We start from the raw sequence: 21,423 nt of genomic DNA on the forward strand, positions 1-21,423 counted from the left end.
GTTTCCATCAGTGGGGAACCGTCAGGGCCCTCTACGCCCTCTCAGAGGGCCTAAAATATTCTTAAAGCATTATATATATAATTATCCAATTTTATTTTATCTACTTACAGTTTGACATTCGACATCTAAACAATTACAAAAATATAAGCAAATAAAATATTCACCCGTGTCTATTCAATCTGTGTTGGAAGGTGAGGGGTTGAGTGGAAGCCTGTGAGCCTGTGTCTCCCCCTATCAGGACTGTGATGCCCGCTGTTCGTTTACAGAGGGCCTGGCAGTTATAATTCAGCGCAATACCAGTTTCAAATGACAGCAAAATTGACCAATCATATCTTCTCTCTTAGTGGGCGGGCTTAACTGTATGATAATTTCCGCCCGCTGTGGCGACGCTAGCTGTCGTTAGCACCATCGCTAGCTAGTTTCGATTCATCCCTTTGACGTCCTCGTGCGCGTTGTTTACATATTCCGCTTCCGAGAACCACGGAGCTGTGAACCTTATTTTGTTTGGAAACTTATTTTGCTTAAGATGTTATCTAGTACAGATATTATTGTTTATTGCGTTTTTAAAGCTGTACTGTCGTCTCAGTTTTTCTTTATTTAGTTTATTAAGAAAGGAAAAAAATAATTTCGGGGGGGAGGGGGGGGGGGGGTAGCGGGCCCAGGTTTAAAGGTCACGGTTCGCTACTGGTTTCCATAGAAACTGTGCCAACAGGTAATCTTAAAAGGCTTAAAGTCATACAGAAACTGTACAGAATGATTCATATATCTGGTATATCTGATATATAAATCATATATCTGGTATATTCATATCTGGTATATCTGATATATAAATCATATATCTGGTATATTCATATGTGGTATATCTGATATACATCATATATCTGGTATATTCATATGTGGTATATCTGATATATAAATCATATATCTGGTATATTCATATCTGGTATATCTGATATATAAATCATATATCTAGTATATTCATATCTGGTATATCTGATATACATCATATATCTCAGTGAGCAGAATCAGGAGTAAATGAATGTTAGTAACACTGTCACAATTCACACTGATCTGGAACCTGACAACACATTGATCCAGTGTCAGAGTACACACCCACACACCACACACGTACTCACACACACACATCCAGTCTCAGAGTACTCACTCACTCACTCTCTCTCACTCACTCTCTCTCTATCTGACATACGCAGTAATAAGTGTCCTGGGGTCACAGTTCCTGGTAAGTCCATACTGAAGCCAACATCTTCTCAGAATCACATTAGACTGCACAACATACAGAACACAACACCACACACACTCACACACTCATCAGACGTGGCTGGAGTGTGACGGGGGGGTGGAGGTATGGTGATCCCTATGGTGCAGCTCATCTCTGAGGCACAGCGGGTGGTGGAGCAGACTGCACACGTTGACACGGTAACGGGTGGACATGATGTTGTAGAGGAGCGGGTTGATGGCGGCACTGAGGTAGAAAAGCACGAAGGAGATGAGGTTGAGATACTGGCTGATGTAGTAGAGCTCAGGGGTGGAGTCTGGACCCACAGAGAAGAGAGTCCGACCCACATGGAAGGGCAGCCAGCACAGGATAAACACCACCACGATCACCACTGCAGAGAGAGAAACACCATCACCACTGCAGAGAGAGAGAAACACCATCACCACTGCAGAGAGAGAGAAACACCATCACCACTGCAGAGAGAGAGAAACACCATCACCACTGCAGAGAAACACGATCACCACTGCAGAGAAACACGATCACCACTGCAGAGAGAGAAACACCATCACCACTGCAGAGAAACACGATCACCACTGCAGAGAGAGAAACACCATCACCACTGCAGAGAGAGAAACACCATCACCACTGCAGAGAAACACCATCACCACTGCAGAGAAACACCATCACCACTGCAGAGAGAGAAACACCATCACCACTGCAGAGAAACACCATCACCACTGCAGAGAGAGAAACACCATCACCACTGCAGAGAGAGAAACACCATCACCACTGCAGAGAAACACCATCACCACTGCAGAGAAACACCATCACCACTGCAGAGAGAGAAACACCATCACCACTGCAGAGAAACACCATCACCACTGCAGAGAAACACCATCACCACTGCAGAGAAACACCATCACCACTGCAGAGAGAGAAACACCATCACCACTGCAGAGAGAGAAACACCATCACCACTGCAGAGAAACACCATCACCACTGCAGAGAGAGAAACACCATCACCACTGCAGAGAGAGAAACACCATCACCACTGCAGAGAGAGAAACACCATCACCACTGCAGAGAAACACCATCACCACTGCAGAGAGAGAAACACCATCACCACTGCAGAGAGAGAAACACCATCACCACTGCAGAGAAACACCATCACCACTGCAGAGAGAGAAACACCATCACCACTGCAGAGAAACACCATCACCACTGCAGAGAGAGAAACACCATCACCACTGCAGAGAGAGAAACACCATCACCACTGCAGAGAGAGAAACACCATCACCACTGCAGAGAGAGAAACACCATCACCACTGCAGAGAAACACCATCACCACTGCAGAGAGAGAAACACCATCACCACTGCAGAGAGAGAAACACCATGACCACTGCAGAGAGAAACACCATCACCACTGCAGAGAGAGAAACACCATCACCACTGCAGAGAGAGAAACACCATCACCACTGCAGAGAGAGAAACACCATCACCACTGCAGAGAAACACCATCACCACTGCAGAGAGAGAAACACCATCACCACTGCAGAGAGAGAAACACCATCACCACTGCAGAGAAACACACCATCACCACTGCAGAGAGAGAAACACCATCACCACTGCAGAGAGAGAAACACCATCACCACTGCAGAGAAACACCATCACCACTGCAGAGAGAGAAACACCATCACCACTGCAGAGAGAGAAACACCATCACCACTGCAGAGAGAGAAACACCATCACCACTGCAGAGAGAGAAACACCATCACCACTGCAGAGAGAGAAACACCATCACCACTGCAGAGAAACACCATCACCACTGCAGAGAGAGAAACACCATCACCACTGCAGAGAGAGAAACACCATCACCACTGCAGAGAGAGAAACACCATCACCACTGCAGAGAGAGAAACACCATCACCACTGCAGAGAGAGAAACACCATCACCACTGCAGAGAGAAACACCATCACCACTGCAGAGAGAGAAACACCATCACCACTGCAGAGAGAGAAACACCATCACCACTGCAGAGAAACACAGGCCTGATAGTTTTCAGGCGCCACGCCGGAATTCCGTGTCCGCGAGGGAAAAAAAAAGAATTTTTGGGGGGGAAAAATCCATCAAATCATAATAATAAACCACACACGCGCGCGTGCTATCTGTTTTGAGGCCGAAATATGATCTTCTCACTAGATCATCAGCGCTGGATGGATGACGGCGGTGTCATTTGATTGACTTGCGGGTCATCCCGCATTCTGATTTTCGGACATTACGTAAAAAAGCTACCTCCCTCCTGCCTTAAGTCCAGTTTGTTTTGGTCAGTTTATGTTTTCAACTTGATTGGTCGTGCCGAAGTCATCAATGCTCCGATTCAATCGACATAAACATCATACAGGCGGTTATGAGGTTCCCGAGTTACGATTTTTCGTGGTTACTACACATTTCGTATGTTTGGTGTGCGCGGCGTCAGGATAGGCCTTTAGCCTTAGTTAAATGCAGCTATGAATAAAGGTATTTGCCAAAAGGCTAGCTTTAGGATATGATAACTGCGTATAGTATGTTATTTACGTACAGTATGTAAGTAAGTTCCGATTTACACCGAAAATCGATTTACGGCGGATCGACGTCGTAACCCGGGGACCGCCTGTATTTCAGACATTGGAAGAGCTTCAGAGGTAGATACAAGATAAATTCAGTATTTTATCTTTATTCTGATTGTTTAATTTTTATCAGAAATATAAGAAAGTGTTTTTTTGAGCCGGTACAGGTGGTCAGACGATCTGGTTCATCATGGCCGCCTGTAACTTACGGCATAAGGTGTAATACATGAACAAAAGCACAAAATGTATGTCCTAATAAACCAACACAAAATATGTATTAAATATTTTATATAATAAAACTAACTATAATCACAATACTTGTAATTCTTTTAAACTTTATTTGCATAATTTCTTTGAATTGTCTGGTATCCTATAATTTACTAACAGTAATGAATAAATAATGAATCATGCCTGTTTTTAACATATTGTGTCTAATTGTGTTAACAGAATCTTTAGGTTACAGCATTTTCTCAGAATATTAATAGAAATTTGTTTTTTTTTATTTCCCCATAATGATTACCTGACTTGTTTATTATTAATTAATTAAAAGATTAATTATTAAATATTCAAAATATGGTACACTTCCACTCCTCACCCAGCCCCCAAGTTCAGGCTCAGGAAATTTTCCCACTATCACCCCTGGAAACACCATCAGCACTGCAGATAGAAACACCATCACCACTGCAGATAGAAACACCATCAGCACTGCAGATAGAAACACCACCACCACTGCAGAGAAACACCATCACCACTGCAGAGAGACGCCTTCAGCACTGCAGATAGAAACACCATCAGCACTGCAGAGAAACACCATCAGCACTGCAGAGAGAAACACCATTACCACTGCAGAGAGAAACACCATCAGCACTGCAGAGAGAGAAACACCATCACCACTGCAGATAGAAACACCATCAGCACTGCAGATAGAAACACCATCAGCACTGCAGATAGAAACACCATCACCACTGCAGAGAGAAACACCACCACCACTGCAGAGAGACACCTTCAGCACTGCAGATAGAAACACCATCAGCACTGCAGAGAAACACCATCAGCACTGCAGAGAGAAACACCATTACCACTGCAGAGAGAAACACCATCAGCACTGCAGATAGAAACACCACCACCACTGCAGAGAAACACCATCACCACTGCAGAGAGACGCCTTCAGCACTGCAGATAGAAACACCATCAGCACTGCAGAGAAACACCATCAGCACTGCAGAAACACCATTACCACTAGAGAGAGAAACACCATCACCACTGCAGATAGAAACACCATCAGCACTGCAGATAGAAACACCATCACCACTGCAGAGAGAGAGAAACACCACCACCACTGCAGAGAGACACCTTCAGCACTGCAGATAGAAACACCATCAGCACTGCAGAGAGAAACACCATTACCACTGCAGAGAGAAACACCATCAGCACTGCAGAGAGAAACACCATCAGCACTGCAGAGAGAAAAACACCATCACCACTGCAGATAGAAACACCATCACCACTGCAGAGAGAGAGAGAAACACCACCACCACTGCAGAGAGAAACACTATCAGCACTGCAGATAGAAACACCATCACCACTGCAGAGAGACACATTCAGCACTGCAGATAGAAACACCATCAACACTGCAGAGAGAGAGAGAGACTTGATCTACGCAGCATTTAGGTTATGGTATGAGATAGGCATAATCTCCCTTCTTGACCTTTATAGAGATGGTATTTTATGTTCTTTTGCTCAATTATCTGTTGATTTTAATTTACCATCTTCCCATTTGTTCAGATACATTCAAATTAGGCAGTGCCACTCCTCTTTATTTTCAGACCATGTGATGACTTTCTGTATCTTGACCCCTCCCAGCTATCACTTATATCTAGGATATACTCTCGCCTGATGGACATAAATCCATAAAAAATGCTTGGGAGGTGGAACTGGGCTCCGGGTTACCAAACGGCTGGTGGGATAAGGCGTTGAACCACGTGCGTTCCAGTTACAGTTACAATTTAAAGTGTTACACAGAGTTCACCTTTCCAAATACCGATTGGCAGTGTTTTTCCCTGAAACAGTGACAGATCGTTGTGAAAGATGCTCTATGTCTTCATGTAATTTATCCCATATGTTTTTCTTTTGCTCGGTTATTCAAAAATTTTGGTTTGATTATTTTGATACAATGTCAAAAATCTTTGGCTTAACTCTTCAAATCTGTCCTAATACTGCCATTTTTGGGCTCTCCTCACGGGTTTATTCACTTTCAAAGAGACGTTATTGCTTTTACTTCTTTGTTAGCTAGGCGACGTATCCTTCTGCTCTGGAAATCCTCCAAACCACCTACATCATTAATGTGGTTCCATGATGTGATCTATTTTCTTAGGTTAGAGAAAATCAGATTTACTTTAAGAGGGAGCACCTTGAAGTTCTATTTAAAATGGAACTCTTTTCTTTCTTATTTCGATCGACTTCGGACAACGCCCTCTATTTAAAATTAAACACAAAAATTAGCACGTGTTCTCTCCCCCCCAACCCCCTCTTTTATTTGTTTATTGTTTGTTTCTTTCTTTTTGTTTTGTTTGTTTGTTTCTTTTTGGTTTTTGTTTGTTTGCTTGTTTATCTCAGGGACTAAGTGAGGTTAGGGGGAAAAAAGAAGACTTTTAAGAAGTCTGCTTAAAATTAGCTTTCCACTGCTGTTACATTGTATATTTGTTCTATGACTTCTCAATATTTATTTATTTTTTGTTAAAAGAAAAAGACTGAAAGGTCTGGTCACTATATACTAATAATTACCCATCAGCTAAGATCTGTGTTGCGAATAACGCCATTAAAAATAACAGCGTTAGGTAACGGCCTCATTTTGTCAGTAACGGGATAATATAATTAATTACTTTTCCTGTTGTTACAACGCCGTTGACGTTACTGGTCATTAAAAGCGGTGCGTTACTATATATTGATATACTAACAGCAATCCGAGCGGACCGCTGCCCAGGCTAGTGAGGAGTAACAGATCTCGATAGGTCACAGTTCTCGGTGTAACACCTGTTTAACTTAACAAGTTAGTAAGTGATTGGCTAAGGCAGCGTTATGGTAGCCAATCAGAGCCAGTGTTTTTACACGCGTGCCGAAGCACACCAGTGACACACGACACAAACGGAGAAGAGGCAGAAATGGCGAGTCAGGAGCAAGCCGAAGAAAAATTAGCATTTTCAAGGTAGCGATATAAACGTTATTTAAGAAGAAAATACTTGAAGTTCCTGAATGTCTACCAGACTGGGTATTTGATTTATTTAAGAATAGAGGTTTTATTGTTAAGTTTACTTCTGTTGTGAACAAACTAGTTGTCTCAGGTTGAGAGAATTTAATTTAACTAGATAGATGTAAATGCAATTTATATAGTGTAACTTTTTTTTTTTTTTTTTCTTCCAAAGATTTGGCATTTTAAATGATTTTATCCTGCACTGATCTGTTGATGTGCAATAAATATCAAAAGTTAAACACCTTTATGATCTACTTATTTCAACTGATTGTGAAAACTGCTTTTTCAAAAAATCCTTATTCATTGGCATATAACTTTTTTTTTTACTGTAATGCAAATAGTTACTTTCCCTGGTAAGGAGTTACTTTTATTATAGAGTAATTCAGTTACTAACTCAGTTACTTTTTTGAACAAGTAGTGAGTAACTATAACAAATTACTTTTTTAAAGTAACGTTCCCAACACTGGCTAAGATTTAAAACCGGAGTATGGCGCTTACATAGACAACAGTGCAACTCAGAAACCTCTGTATTCCATCCCGTCTGGACAGCGCTACATATAAATTATGTCAGTCACTTGGCACCATCCGTCGTCCCCGTTATATCAACCGTGGTTCCAGAACTCGTCTCGTCATCCATCGCTCATCGGACTCTAATATTCCTGTTATCTGGACCAATAGATACAGCCGCCCTACAACTCCTTACTGACTACGAAGTGTAAACCTGGACCTTTTATGTACTCTTCCCTGCAACACCTCTCTGGCTTCGTCAAAATGCTACGAAACGACTAAAAATAGACATGGACTTGGATTACTGAATTGTCGCTGTATCACAGATAAAGCTGACGTTTTAAATGACCTCTAGATGGACAATAACCTCAGTATGTTTTTTCTCACCGAGACATGGCAGCCACCTGACGATTATCTTCATTTAAATCTTCTAGCATCTACTGGCCATAAATATTTAGCTAAACCTAGACCTCATGGGAAGGGTGGTGGGCTTGCTGTTGTTTTTCACAGTACACTTAATATCAGTCTCTGTGAATTTCACGAGGTGGTTTCTTTTGAATTTATGGCACTGAAACTGATCAGTTCAACTTCTGTCATGTTCTTGCTTATCTATCGTCCACCAAAGACTTCTACCAACTTATTTTCTGAGCTCTGTGAGCTACTTACCCTGGTCAGCTCTACATGCCCAGCTCTAGTTTTGCTAGGAGATTTTAACCTTCATGTTGATGCTAACAGCTCAATAACATCAGAGCTTGCTGCCGAACTGAACTGTTTAACCTAACACAACATCTCGACTTTCCCACCCATCTCCGTGGTCACATGTTGGACTTGATCTGCTCCTCTGGCCTGTCAGTTGCTGATGTAACAGGATCGTTTGTTGGTGTCTCTAACCACAAGCTTATCAAAGCCACAATTAACATTATGGCCTCCTCTATCTTCCATTACACTGTTGTCCTGTCCCGATGAGATTTTGTCTGTTTACAATCATACATTGTCTGAAATATTGGACCAATCTGCTCCTATGAAGACTAGGCGGGTTCCTGCTGGCTGCTCTTGCCCATGGTTTACCCCAGAACTCCATGTTATGAAAACCACTGGTCGACGCCTCGAACGGCGTTACAAAAAAACTGGTCTCTCTGTTGACCAATTAGCATACACAAACCACATGCAGATCTACAGCTCCAATTAGCAGATCTACAGCTCCAATTAGCAGATCTACAGCTCTGCTCACTCCACCTATATCTCTTCAGCTATTAATACTTCTGGTAATAGACCCAAAGCTCTCTTTGCTACCATTAATAAACTCACTAAACTTCCATCATCTGATCATGTTAGCAGCACAGAACAGTGTGAAAAATGTCTGGCATTTTTAAAAAACAAAATTCATGAAATATACCAGCAGTTTCCATCTTCCCTTCCGCTTATAGTTAAGGGTGATAGGTACCTAAACCCAGAACACAAAGCTTTATCTACCTTCTCTTTCACTGAACCAGATGATATTGGTAAACTCATGACTAAATCAAATGCTTCTACCTGTCTCCTTGACCCTGCCCCAACTTTGCTTCTCAAGAAGTGTCCTCTAGCTTTAACTACCCCCATATCACATTTCATTAATAGGTCTCTTTTTACTGGTTGTGTCCCAGGGCCCCTTAAGACAGCGATCATCACTCCCATCCTTAAAAAACCCAGTCTGGATCCAGACAAACTTGACAGCTACCGACCAATCTCAAACCTCCCATTTCTTGCTCAACTGTTAGAAAGGGTAGTCGCTGCACAGATACAGACAAACATGAACGACAATGCGCACTTTGAGCCTTTTCAATCTGGATTCCGGACATTTCACAGTACTGAGACTGCCTTGTTACGGGTACTGAACGATCTTCTCTTAGCTGTAGATGCCGGTGAACTTAGTATTCTCCTCCTGCTCGACTTGAGCTCAGCATTTGACACAGTTAACCATATAGCATTCTCATTTCCCGTCTCTCATCCCTAGGCATAACTGGCACTTTCTATCATGGTTCAACTCGTATCTCTCCAATAGATCACATTGTGTTTCTTTGGGCAGACACACATCCTCCTACTGTTCTATCACCCAAGGAGTTCCTCAGGGATCCATCCTAGGTCCATTTCTCTTCATCATCTATATGCTACCACTTGGGAAGATAATTCATAGCCATGGCCTTAACTTCTACTGCTATGCTGATGACACACAGATTTATGTTAGCACTAAATCCACCTCCACTCTGCCTCCTTCCGCTCTCATCTCCTGCCTGTTGGATCTTAGATGCTGGATGCACTCAAACTTTCTGCAGTTAAATAAAAACAAAACCAAAGTCCTGCTTGTTGGTTCAAAAACCGTTATATCAAAATTCCCAGATTTTACTCTCAACTTTGATGACGTGGCTGTGAAATCTTCTACATTGATACTCAATTTTGAACCTCACATGAGGGCTTTATTTAAAAGTTCATTTTTCCATCTGCGGAACATTGCTTGCTTGCGTCCTGTGCTGTTAGACAAAGACGCTGAAATCCTGGTCCATGCCTTCATCTCATCTCGTTTAGATTACTGCAATGCACTTTTTCTTGGCCTCCCTAATAAATCCATACAGTCTCTCCAATATGTTCAGAATTCAGCTGCTCGAATTTACACACACTAAAACAATCGACTCATATCACACCTATTCTTCATCAGCTTCACTGGCTACCCATCCCTCTGTGTATACAGTTTAAAATCCTGCTCCTCACATATAAATCCCTTAATGGTCTCACTCCAGATTATTTAGCACAGCTTCTACACCCTTATATCCCAAACCGAACACTTACTGTAGGTCCTCAGACACAGGTCTTCTGGTGGTTCAGAAATACAAGCTTTTTGTATTCTTCCCCATAGGATTTTTGTAAAGTGTCCTTGGATACTAGAAAGGCGCTATATTTATAATAATATAATATAATAATATTATATAATAATAACTTATTATTATTATTATTAAATTAAAATTTTAAAAAGGAGTGAAACGCACAGCCCGTCACTGATGGACTGTATGGACTATAGTTACTATATAGACTGCAGTTACTGTATGGACTATATGTGCTAGTCTGTATGTTCTTTGGTTACAGTACTGAATGCTGATATACACTGTAGTGGGCTGTAGTTGGCTGTAGTTGGCTGTTAGCTGCTTTCTTGGTTCTGTTTAATATTTAATATTAATATTTGGTTCATGTTGGACAAAGCTTAAATTCTCAGGTTAAGATTAAGGTTAAATTAAGTCAAGGCTGGTGTACAGGAACACAGCTGGGTTAATCAGATCTAAACATGTCCTCTTCTAGCACCATGTGTACCAAAATCAAGGAATTATAAATGGAATGACTGTTGCTGTTTAAATGTTAGGTACACAGGACACCACCTGACAGACACAAACACCTCCACCAGCCACACCACCTGACAGAGAGACAAACACCAGCCACACCACCTGACAGAGACACAAACACCATCCACCAGCCACACCACCTGACAGACACAAACACCTCCAGCAGCCACACCACCTGACAGAGACACAAACACCACCCACACCACATGACAGAGACACAAACACCACCCACACCACCTGACAGAGACACAAACACCATCCACCAGCCACACCACCTGAGAGAGACACAAACACCACCCACCAGCCACACCACCTGACAGAGACACAAGAACCACCCACCAGCCACACCACCTGACAGAGAGACAAACACCAGCCGCACCACCTGACAAACACCACCCACCAGCCACACCACCTGACAGAGACACAAACACCACCCACCAGCCACACCACCTGACAGAGACACAAACACCACCCACCAGCCACACCACCTCCCCACTCCCTGTGAGCTGTACAGGACACACCTGCCCGGAGGTGAGCGCCAGAGCCCAGGTGCTTACCCATCATTCTCAGGGTCTGATGGTGCGTGCTGTGCGGTTGTGGGCGGAGCTGCAGGCGGCGGGCGATGAGGCCGTAGAGCAGCGTGAGCAGGGGGAGGGGCAACAGGAAGTAGAGGTTGTAGAGCCACAACATGGCCCTGAGCAGCCCGGACGTCTGCGCAAACTGGGTGGTGCGACACTCCGGCACGCCGTCGCCCAGATGCTCCACCCCCACCAGCACCAACGCCGGCCCCGCACTCAGCATGGCCACACCCCACAGACCGCCAATCAGCCCCCGGACACGCCCACGTGTCACCAGGAGGCGGGCCCTGAGGGGGAAGCAGACGGCCAGGTAGCGCTCCACCCCCAACGCCGTCATGTGCAGGATGGAGGAGAAGGTGCAGCACTCACTCACAAACTGGGAGAGCTTACACACTGCGTCGCCTAGCAACCACGGCCGGTACCACCACAACTACAGGGGAGAGACACACAAACATAAACAAACACACACACACACAAAAATATCAACTATAATAACTCTACTCCTATAATAAATCATCATATATAGAAAATAAACTAGAATAACCCTCGTCCTATAATAAATCAGTATAAACTAGAATAACCCTGGTCCTATAATAATTCAGAATGTTATAGTAAATATATTAGAACCTGTAACAACTTTCTTGCCATTTGTTGAATATTTCACCAAATGGAAATTTCAGCTTTTCTTTGTGGGAAGATTTTATATATCACAAACACCCATAACCTCATAGTAAATAAACAAGACATACCTGTAACCCTGTACATAGAGTACAATAATGGTGATGGTGTTGGTGGTGGTGATGATGGTGGTGATGATTATGGTGATGATTGTGGTGGTGTTGGAGGTGGTAATGATGGTGGTGATGGAGGTGTTGATAATGGTGGTAATGGTGATGATGGATGGTTATTATGGTGGTGATGATGATGGTGGTGATGATTATGGTGATGATGATAGTGATGGTGGTGATGATGATGATTGTGGTGGTGTTGGAGGTGGTAATGATGGTGGTGATGGAGATGTTGATAATGGTGGTAATGGTGATGATGGTGGTGATGATTATGGTGATGATGGTGATTATGGTGGTGATGATGGTGATGAAGGTTAACTCTAGCTTGTTGTGCTTTGTAAATAGTGGTAATTAACTGTGGTTAGCTGTAGCTGATTGTGGTTGTCTGTGGTTTGCTATAGTTAGCCTGGTTATCTGTAACAAGGGCACTGAAATACTTACCAGGATTTTTTCCCTCATCTATAAAGCAAAGGTTTGTGTATAACTACAGATTTTGGTAACATTTGATGGATTTGTATAATATCTTACAGTGCTTGATAAGGCAAACAGATACATGAGTAAACATGTATGTTTACTCACGTGTAAGTGTCTGTACCTTATAGAGGTCAAGAGGCATCAGTACAAGAATCAGAATGTCCGACACCGCCATACTGCTGAGGTACAGGTAGAGGGTGCTTCTCATCTGGGGGCGGAGCCAAACCACCAGAATCGTCACAATATTACCCAGCAGGCCAAACACCAACAACGGCACACACAGTGCTGTTACAGTGGCCAGCTCAGATTGGCTGAAGAGCGGTAGTTCTGTCCCGTAATCCCAGTAGGAGGAGTTATCACAGCTACCTGAACCAGAACCGTCCACTGTCTCCTCCATCTCTTACACAAAAACAGGCATCATACATCCAACACGCTGGAAAGAGGTCGTCCTGAAAGACAACAAACAACAGTCCAAATTCAGAGAGACCTGAAACTGTGGTCTGATACTGTTTGTCTGATACTGTGGTCTGATACAGTCCAGTGCTAGAACAGATGAGAGAATACAGACTGCAGGTCTGGTCTGAACTCACACAGAGATGGAAGAAGATACAAAAGAAGCAGAGAAGGAGGGAAAGAGAGTGTGTTCTCCTGCTCAGGCTCTTGGGTCTTTATCACGCAGATAGAGAAAATCAAATCATCAAAAATCACAAGTGTGTGTGGTCCTCTAATGCAGCTCCAGCGTGTGTCCTGTGAACTCCAGCAATGCGACTCTCACTCTGCCAGAGAAATGTCTGTTAGCACCCACAGCCACGCCTCCACAGCATGGCCACACCCCCACACCATGGCCACACCGCCACATCATGGATACACCCCCATGCTTTGTTATCAGCAACATCAACACATCTCTGAGCCCAGTGTGTCAACATAACTGTATTCTGTGTATTCTGTTCTCTTCCTCTCTGTCTCCTGCTGCCTTGTCAAAAGGAAGCGATCAAACCCACAGAGGAACACTGAATTACTCACTGAAGTACTGTGTGAGCAATCCAATGTTCCTCTGCAGGTTCCTCTACAGATCAATCAATCAATCAAATGTTATTTACAGTATATAGCGCTTTTTTTGACAGGTGTTGTCACAAAGCAGCTTTACAAGAGTCCAAGCCCCAGTGAGCAAGCCACATCCGTGTCTGCTGTCAGGAACATGGTGCTGTTCTTGGTGTGTGCGCATCTGGACATACATGATTCCCCCATCCACACACACACACAAAATTATATACAAATTATAAAATATTACCTAGTTGCCATGTTATGGCTGTGGCTGTTTTGGTTATTTTCTTAATGATTATTTAACATTTTTGTTTTGGTCATTATTGGTCATAGAAATTCAGATTTTAAATGTATATGCTCAGGAAAAAAATAGTGGAAAACAAAACATTTAAAAATGTGCAAATGTTGTAAATAAACAACCTGTTTTATTTTATCACAGTTAACATTACACACACAAATACTGTGTACACATATTTATTAATTACCTACACATCAAAAACAGACTAGATGAAGTAATGAACTTCAGATCATATTAGATGAAGGAATGAACTTCAGATCATATTAGATGCACATGAGGCCTTGAGATAGGAACCGTTCTAAGAACATATTGGATGAAAAGTTCACATCATAAGTGTGTATATGTGTAAATATATTTCTATCTAAATAATGGACACCAATGTCCAAGACATTTGTTCAGTAGTCAAATTCCTGTACATATTAAAACCACAGACAAATCACTGTAATCACACACACACACACACACACACACACACACACACACACACACACACACACACACAGAGGGTCAGACATACACACATGTTGGAGCTTCCTCAGGTTTACATGCACTACCTGCACTCATCATCATCATCATCATCACATTCTTGGCCACACCCAAACGGAAGCTCAGGTGAGGTCACGCCTCCCACTGCCTGCGCCGCTCATGTAGGTGAAAGGTCGTGTCACTGGGTCGAGGGACAGGACGCAGGCTGGCCAGGGAGATTTGGTCACCTGGCAACAGAGGAGTCTCTCTGATAAGCTGGTGTGTGTTGTAGAAGGTGAGCAGGTTTGGTCCCTCTGCTGGTCGCGTTTGGAACTGCAGGCACACAAACATCTGCCGTCACACCCTCCCAAGATATTATTAGAACCACGGAAATGAAAGTGTATTAGTAGTGAGGACCTCTATAAAACAAACACACACTAAACACTAACCTGAACACTCACACAATTAAAATAAGGAAAACATTAAAAAACATCTCAATAAAACCCCAAAACAGAAATATTTGTCCAACATAAATATTTAATTTCACACTGAGCACCGACTAAATTAACCATAAATAATAATAAGGAGGGATGTAATGTATGAGTGATGTAATGTTCTATAGCTGTGTGTGTGTTTCATATGTATGTTTCTAGAAATGTAGGACTGGGCCATTATTTATACTTGACTCCTTCCACTTAACACACACACACACACACACACACACACACACACACACCCCTCTCTCAATATCATTGTTATTTAAAAAAGTGTTTCTTCAGACCTTGCTGCTGTATGTGGCTGTGGGCGGAGCTAGTGCTGGCCTATCCTGTAGCACCTGGCTGATGAGCTGGTCGTGTGATAGGTTGACGTTAACTAGAGCCCGGTACATGTGCTGAGAGCGTGGAAAATTCAGCCCTAATGGGAAGAAGAAGGGACAGTGAGTGTGTGTGTGTGTACATGTGAGTGAGTGTACGTGTGTGTGTGTGTGTGTGTGTGTGCGTGCGTGCGTGTACATGTGAGTGTGCGTCTGTACATGTGTGTGTGTGTGTGTATGTGAGTGTGTACACATGTGAGTGTGTGTGTGTGTGACAGTGTGGTTGTGTGTACGTGTGTGTGTGTACATGTGAGTGTGTGTGTGTGTACATGTGAGTGTGTGTGTGTGTGTGTGTGTGTGTTACCCTTTGAGGCTTTTACTCTGATACATTCCTGAGTAAGTGTTGAGTTTTGCAGTTTCTCTTGCACAGCCTTGTGGGCATCAAACTCCACCTCTTCCAGCTGCCGAATCTCCGCCTTTAGAGCCAGAGTGGAGTTTAGCTCCGCCTCCTCTAAACGTGGTAAATCACTCTGAGCGGACACATCTGTCAGAAGATGGCCACACCTGTATGTTACCTTCTGTCAATCTCTCAACCACACACACATATACACACACATTATACATTTATACGGTGCCTTGCGAAAGTATTCAGCCCCCCTCAACTTTTGCCTCATTTCAGGCTTCAAACAAAGATATACAATTTTTATTATTTTGTGAAGAAATCAACAACATGAGGGACACAAATGTGAAGTGGAATTAAATTAATTGGATTTTTAAAACTTTTTTAACAAATAAAAAAACTGAAAAGTTGGGTGTGCAAAATTATTTTCAGTGTAGCAAACTCTCTCCAGAAGTGCAGTGAAGATCTCTGAATCATCCAGTGTTGTACTAAATGACTGATGATGATAAATAGAATCCATCTGTGTGTAATCAAGTCTCCGTATAAATGCACATGCTCTGTGATAGTCTCAGAGATCTGTTTAATGTGCAGAGAGCATCATGAAGACCAAGGAACACACCAGGAAGGTCCGAGATACTGTTGTGGAGAAGCAAGCGATCATATTGAAATGGAAGGAGTATCAAACCACTGCAAATCTTCCAAGACCTGTTTGTTCCTCTAAACTTTCATCTCAAACAAAGAGAGGACTGATCAGAGATCCAGCCAAGAGGCCCATGATGTCTCTGGATGAACTGCTGAGATCTACAGCTGAGGTGGGAGTCTGTCCATAGGACCACAATCAGTCCTACACTGCACTAATCTGGCCTTCACGGAAGAGTGGCAAGAAGAAAGCTATTTCTCAAAGATATCCCTAAAACGTCATTTAAACCTCATTTAAAGACACACCAAACATGTGGAAGAGCGAGCTCTGGTCAGAGGAAACCAAAATCAAACATTTTGGCAACAATGCATAACGATATTTTGAGCAACACAGCTCATCACCCTGAACACACCATCCCCACTGTCAAACACTGTGGTGGCAGCATCATGGTTTGGGCCTGTTTCTTCAGCAGGGACAGAGAAGATGGTTCAAACTGATGGGAAGATGGATGGAGCCAAATACAGGACCATTCTGGATTAAACCTGTTGGAGTCTGTAAAAGACCCGAGACTGGGACACAGATTTATCTTCCAACAAGACAATGACCCAAAACATGAAGCAAAATCTAAAATGGAACGGTTCACAAATAAACGTATCCAGGTGTTAGAACGACCAGGTCAAAGTTCAGACCTGAATCCAATCGAGAATCTGTGGAAAGAGCAGAAAACTGCTGTTCACTAATGCTCTCCATCCAACCTCACTGAGCTCCAGCTGTTTTGCAAGGAAGAATGGGCAAGAATTTCAGTCTCTTGACATGCAAGCAACTTGCAGCTGTAATCGCAGCAAAAGGTGGTGCTACAAAGTATTAATGCAAGGGGGCCGAATATTTTTGAATGCCCCATTTTTCAGTTTTTTATTTGTTAAAAAAGTTTTAAATATCCAATTAATTTAGTTCCACTTGACGATTGTGTCCCACGTGTTGTTGATTCTGTTGTATATATCTTTGTTTGAACCCTGAAATGAGGCTAAAGGTTCAAAATTTTAAGGGGGCCGAATACTTTCGTAAGGTACGGTATATAAATATTTATACATGCACACACATTATAGATTTATATATACATATTTATACGCACACATTATAGATTTATATATACATATGAACATATTTATGCACACACTCACATTGATACACACACACACACACACACACACACACACACACACACACACTCACACATTGATACACACACACACACACACACACACACTCACACATTGATACACACACACACACACACACACACACACATTGATACACACACACACACACATTGATACACACACACACACACACATATACACACACACACACACACACACACACACACATTGATACACACACACACTCACACATTGATACACACACACACACACACACACAAACGGTCCACTTGTCCTTCTCACTTTGCTTTCCAGTGCTGTTTGGTTTCTCAGTTCTTGATTGGTTGACACAGGACTCTGGAATCACCATGGTGATGACAGGCTGGTCCACTGACCTTGAAGGGCTCACTGCAAAACGTACCTGAAGAGGTAAAACACAACCACACAGGTGTGTGTGTGTGTATGAACAGGTACGTACCACCACCATCACTAACCCAATGGGATAGTCAGGCTGAGAGCAGGTAACACCAGCCCCAATGATAACAATACCTGCAATCAGACCGTCAGCGCCAGCTAACTGTTTACGTTTACATAATCCAGGCTAAGAGTAATGTTGTTACATAATGGACCGTAGAACAAGAGTATTGTTATTACATAATGGACCGTAGGCTAAGAGTATTGTTATTACTTAATGGACCGTAGGCTAAGAGTATTGTTGTTACATAATGGACCGTAGGCTAAGAGTATTGTTGTTACATAATGGACCGTAGGCTAAGAGCATTGTTGTTACATAATGGACCATAGGCTAAGAGTATTGTTGTTACATAATGGACCGCAGGCTAAGAGTATTGTTGTTACATAATGGACCGTAGGCTAAGAGTATTGTTGTTACATAATGGACCGCAGGCTAAGAGTATTGTTGTTACATAATGGACCGCAGGCTAAGAGTATTGTTGTTACATAATGGACAGCAGGCTAAGAGTATTGTTGTTACATAATGGACCACAGGCTAAGAGTATTGTTGTTACATAATGGACCGTAGGCTAAGAGTATTGTTGTTACATAATGGACCGTAGGCTAAGAGTATTGTTGTTATAATGGACCGTAGGCTAAGAATATTGTTGTTATAATTGACCATAGGCTAAGAGTATTGTTTTACATTTACATAATTGACTGCCTTAACTAGCTTAACTAACTGACGAGCTTCATTTGCTGATTGATGTGGGTTAATTATCAAGTTGACAGATGGAGAAGGGGTGCAGTGTGTTACAGCTCTGAACCCTGTAGTCTAACTGACCTCAAAACAGTTCCACAGTCATGTAACTGTGAGAGCGGTGTCAGTAGTGTTTTCCACAGCTGAGCCCTGACCTGTCGCTGGCGTCTGCAAGGGCGTCCTCTGTCTCCGGCGCCAGGACCGGCTGGACGCTGCAGCTCTTCCAGGTGTGTGGACAGGTCCAGCTGATCCAGGTGTGTGATGGACAGGTCCAGCTCTGGACACTGGGGCGGGGGTGTGGCTGGACTCAAAGGGAGAGGGGGCGGAGCCAACTCCACGAGGCTCTCACCAGATGCTCTACTGTGTACATCCATCACACTTCCTACACCCTAGTGTTAATCATACATCACCATCACACAGGACAGTCTCTCCTACACCTTAATGTGATACATCCACCATCACACAGGACAGTCTCTCCTACACCTTAATGTGATACAGGCACCATCACACAGGACAGTCTCTCCTACACCTTAATGTGATACTGGCACCATCACACAGGACAGTCTCTCCTATACCTTAATGTGATACATCCACCATCACACAGGACAGTCTCTCCTACACCTTAATGTGATACAAGCACCATCACACAGGACAGTCTCTCCTACACCTTAATGTGATACAGGCACCATCACACAGGACAGTCTCTCCTACACCTTAATGTGATACAAGCACCATCACACAGGACAGTCTCTCCTACACCTTAATGTGATACAGGCACCATCACACAGGACAGTCTCTCCTACACCTTAATGTGATACATCCACCATCACACAGGACAGTCTCTCCTACACCTTAATGTGATACAGGCACCATCACACAGGACAGTCTCTCCTACACCTTAATGTGATACTGGCACCATCACACAGGACAGTCTCTCCTATACCTTAATGTGATACACGCACCATCACACAGGGCAGTCTCTCCTACACCTTAATGTGATACATCCACCATCACACAGGACAGTCTCTCCTACACCTTAATGTGATACAAGCACCATCACACAGGACAGTCTCTCCTACACCTTAATGTGATACAGGCACCATCACACAGGACAGTCTCTCCTACACCTTAATGTGATACTGGCACCATCACACAGGACAGTCTCTCCTATACCTTAATGTGATACACGCACCATCACACAGGGCAGTCTCTCCTACACCTTAATGTGATACATCCACCATCACACAGGACAGTCTCTCCTACACCTTAATGTGATACAAGCACCATCACACAGGACAGTCTCTCCTACACCTTAATGTGATACAGGCACCATCACACAGGACAGTCTCTCCTACACCTTAATGTGATACAAGCACCATCACACAGGACAGTCTCTCCTACACCTTAATGTGATACAGGCACCATCACACAGGACAGTCTCTCCTACACCTTAATGTGATACATCCACCATCACACACAAACTGTAATTGTAATTGTGCCGTATTTTGTCAATTGTGATTTTCACACCGCAATCGAAATTTGTTCTCCGCTTTTAACCCATCTGTGCAGTCAGAACACACACACACACACTAGTGATTACTAGGGGGCTGTGGATCACACGTGCCCAGAGTGGTGGGCAGCCCGGCGCCCGGGGAGCAGTTGGGGTTAGGTGCCTTGCTCAAGGGCACCTCAGTCATGGGAATCAAACCCACGACCCTCCGGTCACAAGTTCCCTAACACAGGACCATGACTGCCCCGAACTGTACGAACTGACTGACTAACGTTCCTGTGTCTGAACAAATGTTCAACATCTTCAGGGAAAGCCGCACTGAGACCTGCTGGCCGCCGCCAGGGGGCGCTGCTCTGTACGCATGCGCGTCCTGATCACCCCACAGCCCGTTAGTCAGTAAAACTACGTTACATTCCGTTATAACGGGAACAGGGAAACATTAACGGAAACTTCCCTGCATTACCGGACTGAGATTAATCTTAATTTTCATCCGCTAATCTCGTAGCATACAGCTAGCTCACTGTTCACGAGACCAGTTTTAAAGCGTTACTGTAACGTCACTGTTTAGTTACCAGGGCAACACTTTGGTCTCGCAGCACGAGCGTTTCGTGTTGAAATGTTTGTGTTCGTGGACACACAACAGGAAATAAACTTAAACTTAAACGCTTCAAAAACGTCTCAGCAGCTAAACAAACACATCCATATCATAACATCTCCGTCTGCTGTTATTAGCGTGCTTTTACTTACCGATTATTTAAGGTATCAAAACTACTTGAGGTAAAATGGCTCTTATTGTGTGAGAGGATCAACAAATAACAACAAACTAAATAAACATCTTCAAAACTCCCTCCACGGTCGCAGTCAAACGACCTTTAGAAAAACACTTCCGGGGGAAACGGTAGAAACAAGCCGTGGTTCATGTTCTTAGAGCGCCACTAGTGGTGGGGAGACAAATCACACAGTCGGTGAGACTGGTTAAAAGATCGGTCAAGAAATACTTCGTTGTTAGATATAAAAGTGCCAAACTGACATATAATAAATATGAATATGCTTCATGTACGCACATTTCT

General features: G+C 43.3%; 2 protein-coding genes across 2 annotated transcripts; both read right to left on the bottom strand.

Moving 5' to 3' along the window:
* Window positions 1-693: 693 nt before the first annotated feature.
* On the bottom strand, window positions 694-13,206 carry LOC143500398 (growth hormone secretagogue receptor type 1-like). The gene is made up of 3 exons (XM_076994517.1): window positions 12,931-13,206; window positions 11,527-11,977; window positions 694-1,628 (listed from the first exon to the last, which is right to left on the bottom strand). Exons 1-3 carry the CDS (start codon window positions 13,204-13,206, stop codon window positions 1,330-1,332), a joined length of 1,026 nt encoding a protein of 341 aa, XP_076850632.1. The 3' UTR covers window positions 694-1,329.
* A 1,075-nt stretch (window positions 13,207-14,281) lies between these two features.
* On the bottom strand, window positions 14,282-21,235 carry LOC143500416 (protein phosphatase 1 regulatory subunit 35-like). Its single transcript, XM_076994540.1, has 6 exons — window positions 21,101-21,235; window positions 18,999-19,232; window positions 17,934-18,051; window positions 15,795-15,974; window positions 15,398-15,531; window positions 14,282-14,949 (listed from the first exon to the last, which is right to left on the bottom strand). Exons 2-6 carry the CDS (start codon window positions 19,215-19,217, stop codon window positions 14,770-14,772), a joined length of 831 nt encoding a protein of 276 aa, XP_076850655.1. The 5' UTR covers window positions 19,218-19,232; window positions 21,101-21,235; the 3' UTR covers window positions 14,282-14,769.
* Window positions 21,236-21,423: the final 188 nt, after the last annotated feature.

Source organism: Brachyhypopomus gauderio, unplaced genomic scaffold (assembly GCF_052324685.1).
Source record: "Brachyhypopomus gauderio isolate BG-103 unplaced genomic scaffold, BGAUD_0.2 sc148, whole genome shotgun sequence".
In the NCBI taxonomy this organism is placed as follows: domain Eukaryota; kingdom Metazoa; phylum Chordata; class Actinopteri; order Gymnotiformes; family Hypopomidae; genus Brachyhypopomus; species Brachyhypopomus gauderio.

Coding starts and splice junctions, on each gene's coding strand:
- LOC143500398 (XM_076994517.1), bottom strand. CDS start 13,206: ATGGAGGAGACAGTGGACGGTTCTGGTTCAGGTAGCTGTGATAACTCC. Junction 11,978..12,930: donor TGCCTCTTGACCTCTATAAG/GTACAGACACTT, acceptor TCTCCCCTGTAG/TTGTGGTGGTACCGGCCGTG. Junction 1,629..11,526: donor TCAGACCCTGAGAATGATGG/GTAAGCACCTGG, acceptor CTCTCTCTGCAG/TGGTGATCGTGGTGGTGTTT.
- LOC143500416 (XM_076994540.1), bottom strand. CDS start 19,217: ATGGATGTACACAGTAGAGCATCTGGTGAGAGCCTCGTGGAGTTGGCT. Junction 18,052..18,998: donor CTTGCAGACGCCAGCGACAG/GTCAGGGCTCAG, acceptor TTACCTCTTCAG/GTACGTTTTGCAGTGAGCCC. Junction 15,532..15,794: donor CAGAGTAAAAGCCTCAAAGG/GTAACACACACA, acceptor TCTTCCCATTAG/GGCTGAATTTTCCACGCTCT.